General features: G+C 39.5%; 1 protein-coding gene across 5 annotated transcripts in view; it reads right to left on the bottom strand.

The window, feature by feature from the left end:
• Positions 1–3764: 3764 nt before the first annotated feature.
• The window catches only part of ASB5 (ankyrin repeat and SOCS box containing 5), a 49311-nt gene continuing 39936 nt past the window's right edge, over positions 3765–13139 (bottom strand). For all 5 annotated transcript variants that reach the window (XM_032328948.1, XM_032328952.1, XM_032328951.1 and 2 more), the window contains 6 exons: positions 12931–13010; positions 10666–10773; positions 9825–9975; positions 9528–9662; positions 6970–7161; positions 3765–5809 (listed from right to left, as the gene is read on the bottom strand). In XM_032328948.1, coding sequence (XP_032184839.1) covers positions 5682–5809; positions 6970–7161; positions 9528–9662; positions 9825–9975; positions 10666–10773; positions 12931–13010 — 794 coding nt within the window. In that variant the 3' untranslated portion in view covers positions 3765–5681. The remainder of the gene's footprint in view (positions 5810–6969; positions 7162–9527; positions 9663–9824; positions 9976–10665; positions 10774–12930; positions 13011–13139) is intronic.

Below are 13139 nucleotides of genomic sequence, written 5' to 3'. Positions count from 1 at the left end.
TATATTATTATTATGCAAGATAAAATATGGGTTAGATCTTGATAGTGGAGGTCTATGATATTTTGTTGAATGTTTACTCATAAACACATTTATTAATGAATCTGTATATGGTTTAAAAAAAAATAAGAAAGGAGCACCTGGGTAGCTCAGTTGGTTGAGCAACTGCCTTCGGCTCAGGTCATGATCCTGGAGTCCCAGGATGAAGTCCCACATCAGGCCCTCTGCTCATCAGGGAGCTGGCTTCTCCCTCTGCCCCTTACCCCTTTCATGCTCGCTCGCTCTCTCTCAAATAAAAATCTTTAAAAAAAAAATAAGAAAGTGTTTTCTTCTTCTTCTTTTTTTTTTTTTTTAAAGATTTTATTTATTTATTTGACAGACAGAGATCACAAGTAGGCAGAGAAGCAGGCAGAGAGAGAGGAGGAAGCAGGCTCCCTGCTGAGCAGAGAACCTGATGCGGGACTCGATCCCAGGACCCTGAGATCATGACCTGAGCCGAAGGCAGCGGCTTAACCCACTGAGCCACCCAGGTGCCCCAAGTGTTTTCTTCTTTCTCAATGAAGTTTTCCTTTAAGGTTCATTCATTCACTGAAATTTTTTTTTTTTTTTGAGGAGCCCTTCTGTGCTATGTTATGCATTAGATCTTCATGATCCAATACTGTAGCCACGAGCCGCCTGCGGCGATTTAGATATAAATTTAAATAAAATAAGATGAGTAACACTGGCTACATTTCAATTGTTTAATACCAACATGTGGCCAGTGGCTGTGTTGTAGAGTGCAGCTACCCTGTCATTGCGGGAGGTTCCATTAGACAGCTGTGTGCTGGATTATTTATAGAAGGTACACAGATATAAATATCAGTAAAAAGATCATGTACACTGGAAAGCTCTGCCACGATAAAAATATGTATCAGGGAGGAAGAAAATTGGCCTGAGGGACTCTAGGAGTCCTTTTGGAGAAAGTGACCTTTGATTTGGATCTTGTAAGGCAGTATCTTAGATTATTTATGACAGAGGTTTTGGAGGACCAGGTCTACTTTTTATTAGTGATGTGACTTCAGGCAAATTATATAACCATTTTTATTTGTAAAAGAAGAAAATAAATAGCGTGTACCTCAGAGGGTTGTGTTAAGGATTAAATGAACATGCAAAGAGCCTAGAACAAGTGTAAATTACTATTTCTAAGACAGGGAATCTGTGGGATGAGGGCGACGGGGAAGTTCCACACAGAATGATTGCTGTGCGCAAAAGCACAGATGATATCATCTGAGATTTGAGAGTCTTTCAATGAGTTTGGGGAAATAACTCATCATTCGGGTTAGAGAAAGTGCCTAGGCTTTGGCATAAATTCTAAGGCAATATTCAGGTAGTAACGGCTAAGGAGGGAGATTAGAGCCCAACTGAGCAGTGTTGCTAAGAGTCAGACCTTTCCTGTAATAAAGATGCCACTTGTTAGTCAGACACATCTCTGTTTCAGACACACCGTTCTGTATTTAGCTTGTGGGAATGCCACAGTGTGATTTCTCCTTTGCTAAAACTTTTATTAAATTGTGACAATAGGGGGAGCTAGAGAGAGGCCAGAAGGGGAAGAGAAGGCGAGAAGGGAAGGGGGATTTGCTGTTTCCCCTTCTGCGGGCCTTTCATCAGGGTGTCACCGCAGCAACAAAGCTTAACCTGGCAGTGACAGCTGGTTCCACTCTCCAACTTTTTTTTTTTTTTTTTTTTAGCTCTCCTGGAGCAGATTTCATCATACTCCCTCAGATGTTTAGCAAGCGCTGAGAAGTGACCCTCCTTCCAGAGACAGGGATTTTACTCCCGGAGGGCACTTCTGAGCTCTGGAAGAGTCGACACCAGCCCCGTAGTTACTGTCCCCTTTCAAGAGTCATTCTATGGAACTTTCCCTCCAAGTTCTAGGCTCTTATAACCCTAATTTCTTAAATCTGTTCTAGCAGTGGCAATTGCTTCCTGAATCATCTATTTCTGTTAGTTTGACTGATGTAGGAAAGACATTAGGTTTCGAAGCCGAGGGCCAAAATCTTTGGCGCAAAAAAGGTGATTTTATTAAAGCGCGGACGGGACCCGTGGGCAGAGAGGTCCTGGCAATGGGGTCATGAGGAGTGGCCCTTTAGATACTTTCAAGTTGGGAGGGGGTTATGGATAATGAAAGTCTCTAAGGAATTTTGAAAGCAAGGTTTCCAGGACCTTGAGGGGGTTAGCTATTGTTGGGGAAAGGTCATTTATTACTGTCTCATAAAACCCTCATCATGAGACCTTTCAGATGTATATTGGTGGATTATATGCTTTGGGGATGATTGCCAGCATATATCTTGGGGGATTTACAAGTAAAGGACATTTCCAAAGGAATTTTTATATGTTAAAGTAGGCTTACAGGGTCCTGGGGTAGGGGAAGGGGAGGTCAGGCTAGGCTGGCCTCTTGCCCCTAGCCAAGTGTCAACATCAAGGTAGTTGAGTCCCCAGAGGAAAGTCACTCTGCCTGTTTTGGTGACTTGTTAGTGGGCTGGAAGTAGTCAGGAAATTTAATTATTTTTCTTTTGCCTTTGTTTCCCACACCATGATGGTCCCATTTTAGTTTTTCAGTTGGTCAGCATCTGTTTAACCCTCCCTTATATTAAATTCATGTTTCATGTGCATAGTTCCAGCTGCCTTCCTGAGCGGATGCTGAGTGATACCCTGCTTCATAGGTGGGGTGATGTTTCCCTCCACCACTAGCTGACCTGCCTCTGACCAAGTCATCGGAGGAATGTGCTACTCCCTGTTCCTCAGATCCTGTCAGCGAGATATCATCAACACAACGGGCTGATGGGATGTTCCGTGGGATGTTTAGACTTCCCGAAACTCGGCTGATCTTGTGACAGAGAACAAGAGACTTAACTGAGGCAAGATCCTGAGTGTGCACTATTGCTCCTGCTAAATTAAAGCAAACTAATTTTGGTCATTCTCACAGATTATTATAGAGCGGGGAAGATCCAGGTCAGGAACAGCGTCACAGTTGCTAGGGACTGGGGCGATTTATTCCAGTAAAGACCCTTCAAATAGGAAAGCAGCTCTAATTGGTGTTCCTGCCTGAATGAAGTGTACAATAACCACAGTCCTGCAGTAAGAGCCACCCAGCTTCCGCAGGAGCCAAACAGCCATCCAAGTCAGTGGTTGTCTTTGACTTATCACCTGTCAGGAGAAACTTCAGAGAGTTTTATTTGATACAAATATTTTGTTGAATGAGAAAAACACCATTCTTAGTGCAACTGAAGAGTAGTATTTTAGCTAATGAATGGTGGGAAGAGGCAATACAAAGTAGCAGAAGGAGTTAGGTTGCCTTCCAGGCAGAGGGAACAGCATTTGCAAAGGCAGGGAGGCAAGATGAGTTCAAGGAGAAGCAAGTCTGTTTTTTTGATCTTCCTATTGTGAGTTCCCTTAGGAAGGCCCTCCGTGATCTGCCCCCTGATCACTGTCTAACACTTGCTACAATGTTCATTTCACTGCATTTCTTTAATCTCAAGTCCAATAGTTTGGTTTGGCTTGGTCTTTGCCTTTGTAGAATTTTGTCCTTGGATCTTCATGCATGTATGTGCACATATGCACATATAATAAGATTTGGATTAAAAGACCTTTGAGGTGTCTATTTCAATGTGCACTACTTTACACCTAATGCCCATTATACAATGATTTGAAAACTGGAGAGGAAAAAAATTAGAGCAATTGAATCTTATTCTCCATTACCTTCAATTAGAAAATCAAATACTAATTAGAGAGAAAAGAAAAGGTGTTTTATTCCAGAGATAATAGTCACACTTTAATATATTAACAAACAGATGATATATTTAAATGAGAACACTTCTTTGATAAGACAATCACACTCAAGCAAAGATACAAGATACTAGCACACTAAAATTTTAAGGTGTCCATTTTAATTTTTATATTTGTTATTTACTTCTTTTATTGGTACAAAATCAAAGAAAAAGGATGAATCACATTACCTTACACTCTAAGACTACCTCTAGCTCAGGGAAAATAGTAGTAGAAACCTGTTTTACTAGAAAAGCAGTCTGGATACCTAATTATATGTAATGAGGTTACTTGATAATAAAGAAATTGAAGGCACATTATTCACGAGGACATTACAAATTTGTTAGGCTGGGATATTCAGTAAAATAGACTCATATAAAACTCTCTAGCCACATAAAAGACATTTTTAAACAAACATGCTACAGCCTTCTATTTTTGAAAATCTAAACATGATTTTTAAAGAATGCAATCTTAGTGACTTTGCAGTTACATTCAAGAATAGTGTACTTCCCATGGGTCTCCAAAAGTCAGCTAAGAACTAAGAAGAAAAGAATATAGTCCCCTGGGTTATTAAAATAGTGATCAAAGTATTTTATAAAAATTTGATTAATTGATAAAACTCATTACAATATTTTCTACTTCCCACAGTTGTGAGTATCCAGATTATTTAATTTCTTAGTCCACAACAGACTCAAATCTAGTCTTACAAAGGAGGCACAAAATTTGTTTTATAATTATGTTTTCTACTGCATGGAAGTACAGTTAAAGCAGAAGACAGTAAACACAGTATTAATCCTTGCAGAGGACACTACTTCGTACCCCGATACTCCCTTGCTAATACAGTCTATGCCGAACCCTTGCTTTGTGTAAGAAGGATCGGAAACAGCACTAGAAAGGTCCATGTATGGGGTAAATTGTAAAAGGTCTCTGAGTTTGCTAAGTGGCACCCGCTCTTTCTTTTCTTTGAAAACCCCACAATTTAAGAAGATTTCGATCTGTTTGCCACAGCCTCGGACGGCCCTGATCCTGCAGCGTGACCGGAGGCCTCTTTATCAATTGGGTATGAAGTTCAATTCCTTCAGTCCAAACCCTACCAGCTAGAGACGGTTTCTGAGGCACAAGAAGGCTGGAGTGTATGTACAATGCACCGAAGAGAGACCCTCAGAGGCTACCCTGAAGAAGGAGGAGGTCTTAAGACAGCCTTAGCAGGGTTATAATGTATCAACCATCTCAGGACGAGACCGAAGGAAGCATAACCAGAGTCCCACCGATTTCTGGAATGGGGACATTGAAGGTGAAGTGACTAGTGCGACCTTTGCATGGAGGGACAATTTATCTCTTCTTCACAAGCTGATCATTGTAACGACAGGTGCATATTCAGCATAGTGGGTTTCCTGAATGATAGCCATCTTTATTTCAAAAAGGATATTAGTTGCTATTTTCTAAACCATTTGCATATTTTGCATTCATATGAAAAATACAGAGAGATAATCAATGACAGTGGAACACTTAAAAGTTAATGCATTATTTGAAGAATGGAAGCATTTTAAAATAAGTAATTTTAATAAGAGTTCACTTTTTCTTTTTCACTTAAAAAAAGGCAGAAATGGGGATTTCCTCCCCCCCCTTTCCCCTCCAAATCCAAAAGGATACATGGGAATGACTAATAACATTAGGGATGTTAAAAATGCTATAGTCCAAAATACAGTAAAAATGCATAAAACAGTAATACTCACTAGTGCACTTAAAATTTAAATTCACCTCTGTCCTGGGGCCCCCCAGTCACTTACACTCTATCGGTAACATAATTCAATATAAAATATACACTATGCAGGTGAAATAGAAATGAGTTTGAAAGTATTCAGAATTATTTCACTGCTTTATCGGTACTGTAGGAAATTCTGCAATAATGTTGGCAGCTGGAGCTGTGGGATAAGGTGCAATCTTGATCTCCCTATGTAGTTTCGGATACAGAGTCGGCAAAGTTGGCAAAGAGTGCTTGGAGTAGCTGCAAAAGACAGGAAGGTATTTGTTAATTAAAATCGAAATGGACTTGTATATGCTAAAAGATGCATGAAATAAACCATAAATAAACTACAGTGCTTTCATGCAAACTAGGGTAGTATGACCACTATACCAGGGACATTTGCAAAAGCATTTATATTGCTGTTATTTATAAGTTTTTATTATAATTGTGGTGTATGTATTTATGTATTTATTCGAGAGAGAAAGAGAGGGAGGGAGGGGCCGAGGGGGGGGAGAGAGAGAATCTCAAGCAGACTCCCCCTGGTGCAGGAGCCTGATGCAGGACTGGATCTCATGACTCTCAGATTTGACCTGAGCGTCAGATGCGTCAAATGTCAGACGCTTAACCACCTGAGCCAGCCAGGCCCCCCTCCATATGGGTTCTTTAAAACATTAACATCTTCAGGCTTATGATACTGTTGTTGCATTTCAAACCTCAGAAATAAATTCTGCTTTTCAAGGAAGATATAAATCAAAAGCCTCAAGAAGTGTTAGGCACTAAAGGGAGAAATTTTACATTATATTTTTTTCTCAAATTAGGTTTACTCGTTAAGCCAATATGAATTTTATTATAGTTTCTGAACTAGGCTTAAGAAAATCTGCTTAAGGGACGCCTGGCTCGCTCCGTTGAAAGAGCATGCAACTTTTGATCTTGGGATTGTGAGTTCAAGATTCACAGTGGATATAGAGATTACTTAAATAAATAAAACTTAAAAGAGAGATATTCTTTTAGAATAACTAAAGTCTTAGGTGTGAAAATATTTCCTGATCTGTTTCTACAACACATCATAGAAGCTGCACGCCCTTAGAAAATAGGGCATGTTTCCAAATATTTATTAGCAGACATTAAACAGAATTGCGTATTATGTATCGTTAAAACAAATGGAACCTTTTAACTTAACCAAACAAATATAGAGCTAAGGCGAGATGAAATAGAGAAAATTAAGATTATGGTGATATCGTCTTTATAGAGAGAAACTAAGTTAAAAAAAATTATCTGCTTTAAAAAAAATTATCTGCTTTCACACAAAGCATTTTAAATGTTATACTGTTATCAGCTCATATGCCAACAAAAAAGTTATTCAGTTTTGTCTATTTCAGGCAAATGTATTTTTGTGCTTTTAAATGTGCACGTATTCTTACCTTCGTGTTGAAGCAATAACCTTTCCACCAAACTGCTAGAAGTAGCTACATCTACAGGTCGCAGAAGCTCTGTGTTTTTGGCATTGATATCTGCTCCAAACTCAAGTAGTAAGTTTACAATTTCCGTGCTGTACTGCTGGGCAGCAGCGTGTAATGGAGTGTCCCAATATTTGCCTTTTTGTACATCAGCACCTACATGTAAATAAGGAATGAGGATAAATACAAACCAAAACTGTTAGACCAGTCAGGTACCTCAGCACAGGTAGGAAGGTATAACACCAGGAGGACCTCACCCCTGTATGTAATGAGTTATTTTTCTCTCTATATATATACATATACTTCCTATATACATATACAGCTATTAAATCTTACAACTTGGTACATCTGGGTAGAGAGTACACACACTTCCCTAAGATTTTTTTCTCTATGCTTGAAAGATGCCATAGTCAACAATATTTCTAAATTTTTTGAAGTCTCCAAAGTAATCCTATTAACTAGTATTATAAACAGTTAGATTCACTCATATCTGCTTTCATCATAATTGATATTTCTTAGGATTAAGAACTTAATGCTCTTCGTCTTTTCATTTATTTTGAGGCAATAGAGCTCTTTCTGTTTCCTGGAAAACTCATGAATTTAGATGTGTGAGTCATTTAGGTAAAATGAATACAGATTTTCCTGTCTTCTCACTCATAGAGTATAAATCAATAAATATACAAAAGCATTGGGCATCTTTAAGTAGAAAGGCACATTGTATTTACACGCAAAGTAAATTTTTAAAAAAATCTTGCATTAGGGCGCCTGAGTGGCTCAGTGGGTTAGGCCTCTGCCTTCGCTTCTGGTCATGGTCTCGGGGTCCTGGGATCAAGCCCCACATTGGGCTCTCTGTTCAGTGGGGAGTCTGCTTCCCCCTCTCTCTCTGCCTGCCTCTCTGCCTACTTGTGATCTCTCTCTCTGTCAAATAAATAAATAATGTTTTTATAATCGTGCATTAAAAAAAAAAACCTTACCTGTTAAATTATTTATTATTGCATAGTTATTTTTTCTTAGTCTGAGCCCTGGCACGTGGTAATCATTCAATGCATGTGCAACAAATAAATACTGTATAATGCTGGAAAGAATAATAACCTCATTTTCCAGTACATAAGCTGTTAGGACACCGAGAAATATCTATCAGTAAAAATGCATAAGTCCTTTCAACTCGGTTTTCTGAAACTATCGGTAAAACTAATGATGTTTACAAGAAGCAATACGTTTTAAGAGTCCCTTTAGGCCTTCCTGCTACTTTCAAATCTCAATAAATGTAATTGTTTTCTTATTTTTAAAAATATAAAATGTTTAGTAAAAGAATGATAGCCCATAACAAAAATCTCCACAGAGAAAGCATAAACTCTGTTGCTTATGCTAATTTTATGGGAGAACAGAGCCTGATAATCACAATCAATCCACAATTACTGTAATACCTTCTCAGTATCTTTTTTACCCAATATAAAATATTTGGTGGAAAGATTAATATTCTCAGCAAAGTAAAACAAAACAAAACAAGGCAATAAAAAACTCTTCTAGTTCTATAAATCCATGGAAGACCACAGCCAGAAAATAGCAATGTGTCACTGTTGACTAACAGAGGTCACATTTAAGAATCTTAACTAGATGTAATGGGAGTGAACTGCAGAAACTGCCTACAAGAAGCTTATAATTTCGCTAAGATAATGTGAGGAACACAGGAAGAGTTTACTAAAACTCTCTGTCAGTGTGTATCAGAGGACAAATGATTGCATAAACAGTAAAGAGTCTAGAAGTCCGTTTACTCATTTTACATGTATTTTAGGCCCCTCCCACATGACAGGCGCTGTGGTAGGGAAAGGAGGTGATGGGGGAAAGGGCGTAATCCACATCCTTAGAAGAGCTCCCATTCCTAGCGTGGGAGATGCCCCTATGGTCTCAAAAGATGAAGGCAAATTTCTCAGGAGGCTAAAGTTGAGCCTTGAGAAACTGGTGTGTTTCAAGTAAGAGGAAAAGGCCATTCAGTCCTTTTTGGTAAATGGGACAGGACAAAGTCTGAAAAAACACATGAGTTCCTATTGGTAGAAGAGAAGGTTTTCTAAGCAGTTACTATCCTTAAAATTTCTTTTGATGGATTTATTCATGCACAGATACATATTTGGCGACATTATAGTCAACCTTGAGGTTTTAAATTTTATGACCTTAATAAGTAGGGTTTTTGGACTTGTGGGGTGAAGTAGAGTTATGAAGAATGCAATTCTTTTATTGTGGGTTATATACTTACATGCAACAATGCTTAACATTTTTTTTTTTCTTTAAATGGCCTGCACACCCAGCATGGAGCCCAATGCAGGGCTTGAACTCAAGACTCTGAGATCAAGACCTGAGCTGAGATCAAGAGACAGATGCTTAACTGACTGAGCCACCCAGGCACCCCAGGAACACTTTCAGCAAGGAGATATCTTTATACAGATTATTTAGAGAAATAAATATGGACCTGAATCATTGCTCTTGAGTATGGATAGAATGGGAGATGTTTTAAAGAAAATTACCAGCATAAAGAAGCTTCCGGATGCAGTGGAACTGTTGTGACATACAAGCCACATAGAGAGGAGTTCCTAAATGAGGAATGTCTTGGTCAACGTCTATGCCCCAGGATATCAGGATTTCTAGGCATTCATGATGACCTGCCAACAGAAGGTAGAGATGAGTTTACTTTTCTTCAATATCCATCCCCTGCACCTCCCCCCACGCTGTTGCCTGCAGTGACCCATTGGAAGAAAAATGGAGCACGGCATGTTGCTAAAGGAACATTGTCCCCTTGTCGCTGACTCCGATAACTATGTTACCTTTACTGGCGGCCTCGTGGGTGGGAGAAGGCAGACAGGACTCCAGCTGGGGTTTGGCACCATATTCCAAAAGAAGTTCCGCGCAGCTAGCGCTGCCTTGTGAGCATGCGTTGAATAACGGGGTCACTCCATCTATTGTGATGGCATTTACCTGAACCAGGCCAAAGTTTGAGACTGAGACTCACAGTCCTCCGTGATGAAATGCGAGGCATTTAAAACAGGTACACGATCCAACAGAAATCATTGGGAAAACGTGTACAGTAAATACGACCAAGTATATTTAGCTCCTACCCATCAATAAGCAAAGCTCTTAAAAGCCAAGAGAGAAACAGAAATATGATGTGACAGGTACTTTTCAAGAGTGGGCATGCAGCTAGTAAATGTCATGAAAAGAAGTACATATCCAGAATCAAATACACGGAAACTAATTCAATGGTTAGGTGCCTCTCACTTAGGAAAACAGGTCCGCGAATGCTGACAAAAGTTGTGATGAGGCCGGTCATCCTGCTGGTGGCAATGTGAATTAGTGAACTTGGAAATTCTCTGAGAATCCATCTAAAGAAAATCATCCAATAGATGGGCAACTATTACAGGCATCAAGAGGTCCACTCATTGTTGTTTAGAATCACGGAAGCGGGAAATAACTTAGAGAGTGTTTATTATTATGCAGCACACTACCCATTTTTTGCAATGATTGGAAATCCTTCTTAGAGTGCACTGAAGGGACTGAAGCAATATGATTTTTATTCTGCTATTTTTGAAAACTACTAAGAAGGAAAGAAAAGCAAAGTGAGAACTTTGTTCGGTTCTCTTAGTCAGTATGGTTTGGACGGGTACTTACATTAGCTCCAGCTTCCAGTAGAGTTCTGGCGCACGCCACGTGGTCTCCGAGGCAGGCTTCGTGCAAGGGAGTGATGTGGTCTATGGTTACTGCATTTACATTATAGCCCTAAAGATGACATGAATCATATTGAAAGGTGAGCAAAAAGTTCTATGAAATCATCTATACAAATATCATTAGAGAGGGATATACAAGATCAAAGACTCTCAGGAAATCGGGTTTAAGTTCAGCAGGGGAGGCCAATTCTGATTCCATAGAGTCAAACAGTTGTCAAAACTCCTCATTATTATAACACATCCCTTTCTAAACCCGAGTGCCTTATGTATTTTAAGAGATTGAGCATGTTTTTTTAAAAATTCTCCTTCCTTAACTTTCTTTGGTCTTTATGAGTTGTTTTGATTGTTATTGTTTTTGTTTTTGTTTTTGTTTTGTTTTGTAGAACTAAAGACTATTTATAGGCTGGATCACTTGTTTTGATTGGAGCTGTAATATTAGTTATATCAGTCTAGACCAGGGGGTGGGGGGAGTACTCTAAATTGTAGTAAGCTGCTTTGTGAATTTTGTCCCTAAATAGGAGTGACAAAGGTCTATACTAGATTGAGAACTCTGATTATGAAGTCAGTTACACTTAGGTTCAAAGTCCTGTTCCATGATGCAGTAATTATTTTAATTTGGATGAATACGTTAACCTTTAGATGTTAGGGTCATTATGAGGGTTAAATGACATGATGCATGGAAAGCAATTATTGTTACAGTGTCGAGCAGATGGAAATTGTTCCACTTTATTTGCTTATCCAATCAAAACCAAGTAAACACTTTAAACATCCTTATTCTAGTTAAACTAATGATGTCAGACTAAAATAATGAAATCTTCTTAGTACATGAGACTCTTTGCTTTCTTACTATTTTTGGCAACTCATTGTCTATTGACAATCATACCAAGCACTATCTTAGGAAGATTTTTGCATCCAAATCCCCATAGCATTAAGAATTACCCTGTCTGTAACACCAGCACGGATGGGAGGAATCTTAAAGTGAAGGCAAGGAAATAACTCTGCCAGATCTTGGTCACTACCAAGTGGCAACTTTTTAGATCTTTTCAGTTTCCTTTCAAAAATTTCGAATTGTCTAGCCAGCAGTCAGACTCGGGGAGCTAATTCCTAACTGCCCCACACTGGGCTGACCAGGTGGCAGAGTCTGCAAAGGTCCAGATTCCCTTTCACGTTGGGCTTTCAGGGCAGCTTCTGACTCTTTGGCTGGCGTGTCAGTGGATATGAGATGCATGTTGAAAAATATCCTAAGACTGCTCTCCTTTCAGAGAATGGCATGACCCTTTCAGTAGGGCGTAGGGAGCTAAGGGTTATCTTTAGAAATCACTGACTTTTTTTGCGGGTGTCTTTTTGTTGTTGTTGTTTTGTTTTTATTCTCATCAAGTGGTGAGCAAACTACGGCCGCATGGTTATCATGGCCCTAAAGGAGCCTCTGGACCTACATGGTCCTTCTCTAGGTAAGAAAATGAGGGTCATCAAGATCATGACTCACTCTAGGTACAGCCTGGAGTCCAGGTGCCTTAAAGTCCCAGGGGAACACCACCTTTCCTTCCCTTTCAGCCATCTGAGAACATCCCTTTCTCCCCGATACTGGGAAGGACTAGGACAATGACTTCCAGATCTGGGTGTACATTGGAATCACGTTGGGAAATTTAAAAAATGCACAGGCCAAGCCAGAGTCCTTTCCACACTGGTAAAGCACCTCTGCTTTTCATTTTCCCCTGAAGAATCTGAGGAGGAGGGAGGTGGAAAAGCGATTGTTCTGTCCCGTCTGTGGGCAATTCCCCACCACATGTTACTGTTAATGTAAAAAAGATTGCTGAGGCTTCTGCTCTGATGATCTCTTTTTGGATATTTTATGAGTAAAACTTCCTTTGCAATTAGCAGTCCACATTGTATAAAGTGAAGCGTGTTTGAAGTGCTTAATGAACAATACGGACATCCAATTCCTTCTTGCTGAACTAGGTCTGTCAGTGAACAGGTATATTCTATGAGAAATGGGAACTATTAAGACATAAGATTATACCAAAATATTTATAAAGAAATTTCAAAGATAAATGGAAATGAATGACCTGACTGATAATAGGGGTTAAAACAAAAAAGAGAGGGGACATTTACTAGGCAGCTTTCTTATTGTCGCGTTGATTATTCTTGAAAATTAATGTTCTAGGCTCACGGGAAAGGGGCAGATTTCAAGCCATAAGTACTATTTTACCTGTGATAACAATGTTCGCAGAGCGAGAAGGCGACCTTGACTTGCTGCTTCGTGTAGTGGTGACCGATCTGCCCAGGAACCTGCCGGAAAAGAAAGAAAACAAGATCTGTGAGTCCTCTGTTCTAACCCTAGTAGATACAATCAGTTCCTGTGAAATACACTCTTCAGAGTCTGTGTTCAACGAGGTGATCAGGATACCTGTTCCACAT

This window comes from Mustela erminea, chromosome 21 (genome assembly GCF_009829155.1).
Source record: "Mustela erminea isolate mMusErm1 chromosome 21, mMusErm1.Pri, whole genome shotgun sequence".
Lineage (NCBI taxonomy): Eukaryota > Metazoa > Chordata > Mammalia > Carnivora > Mustelidae > Mustela > Mustela erminea.
The sequence above is the reverse complement of the archived record's forward strand: the minus strand, read 5'-3'. Positions and strand labels throughout refer to the sequence as shown.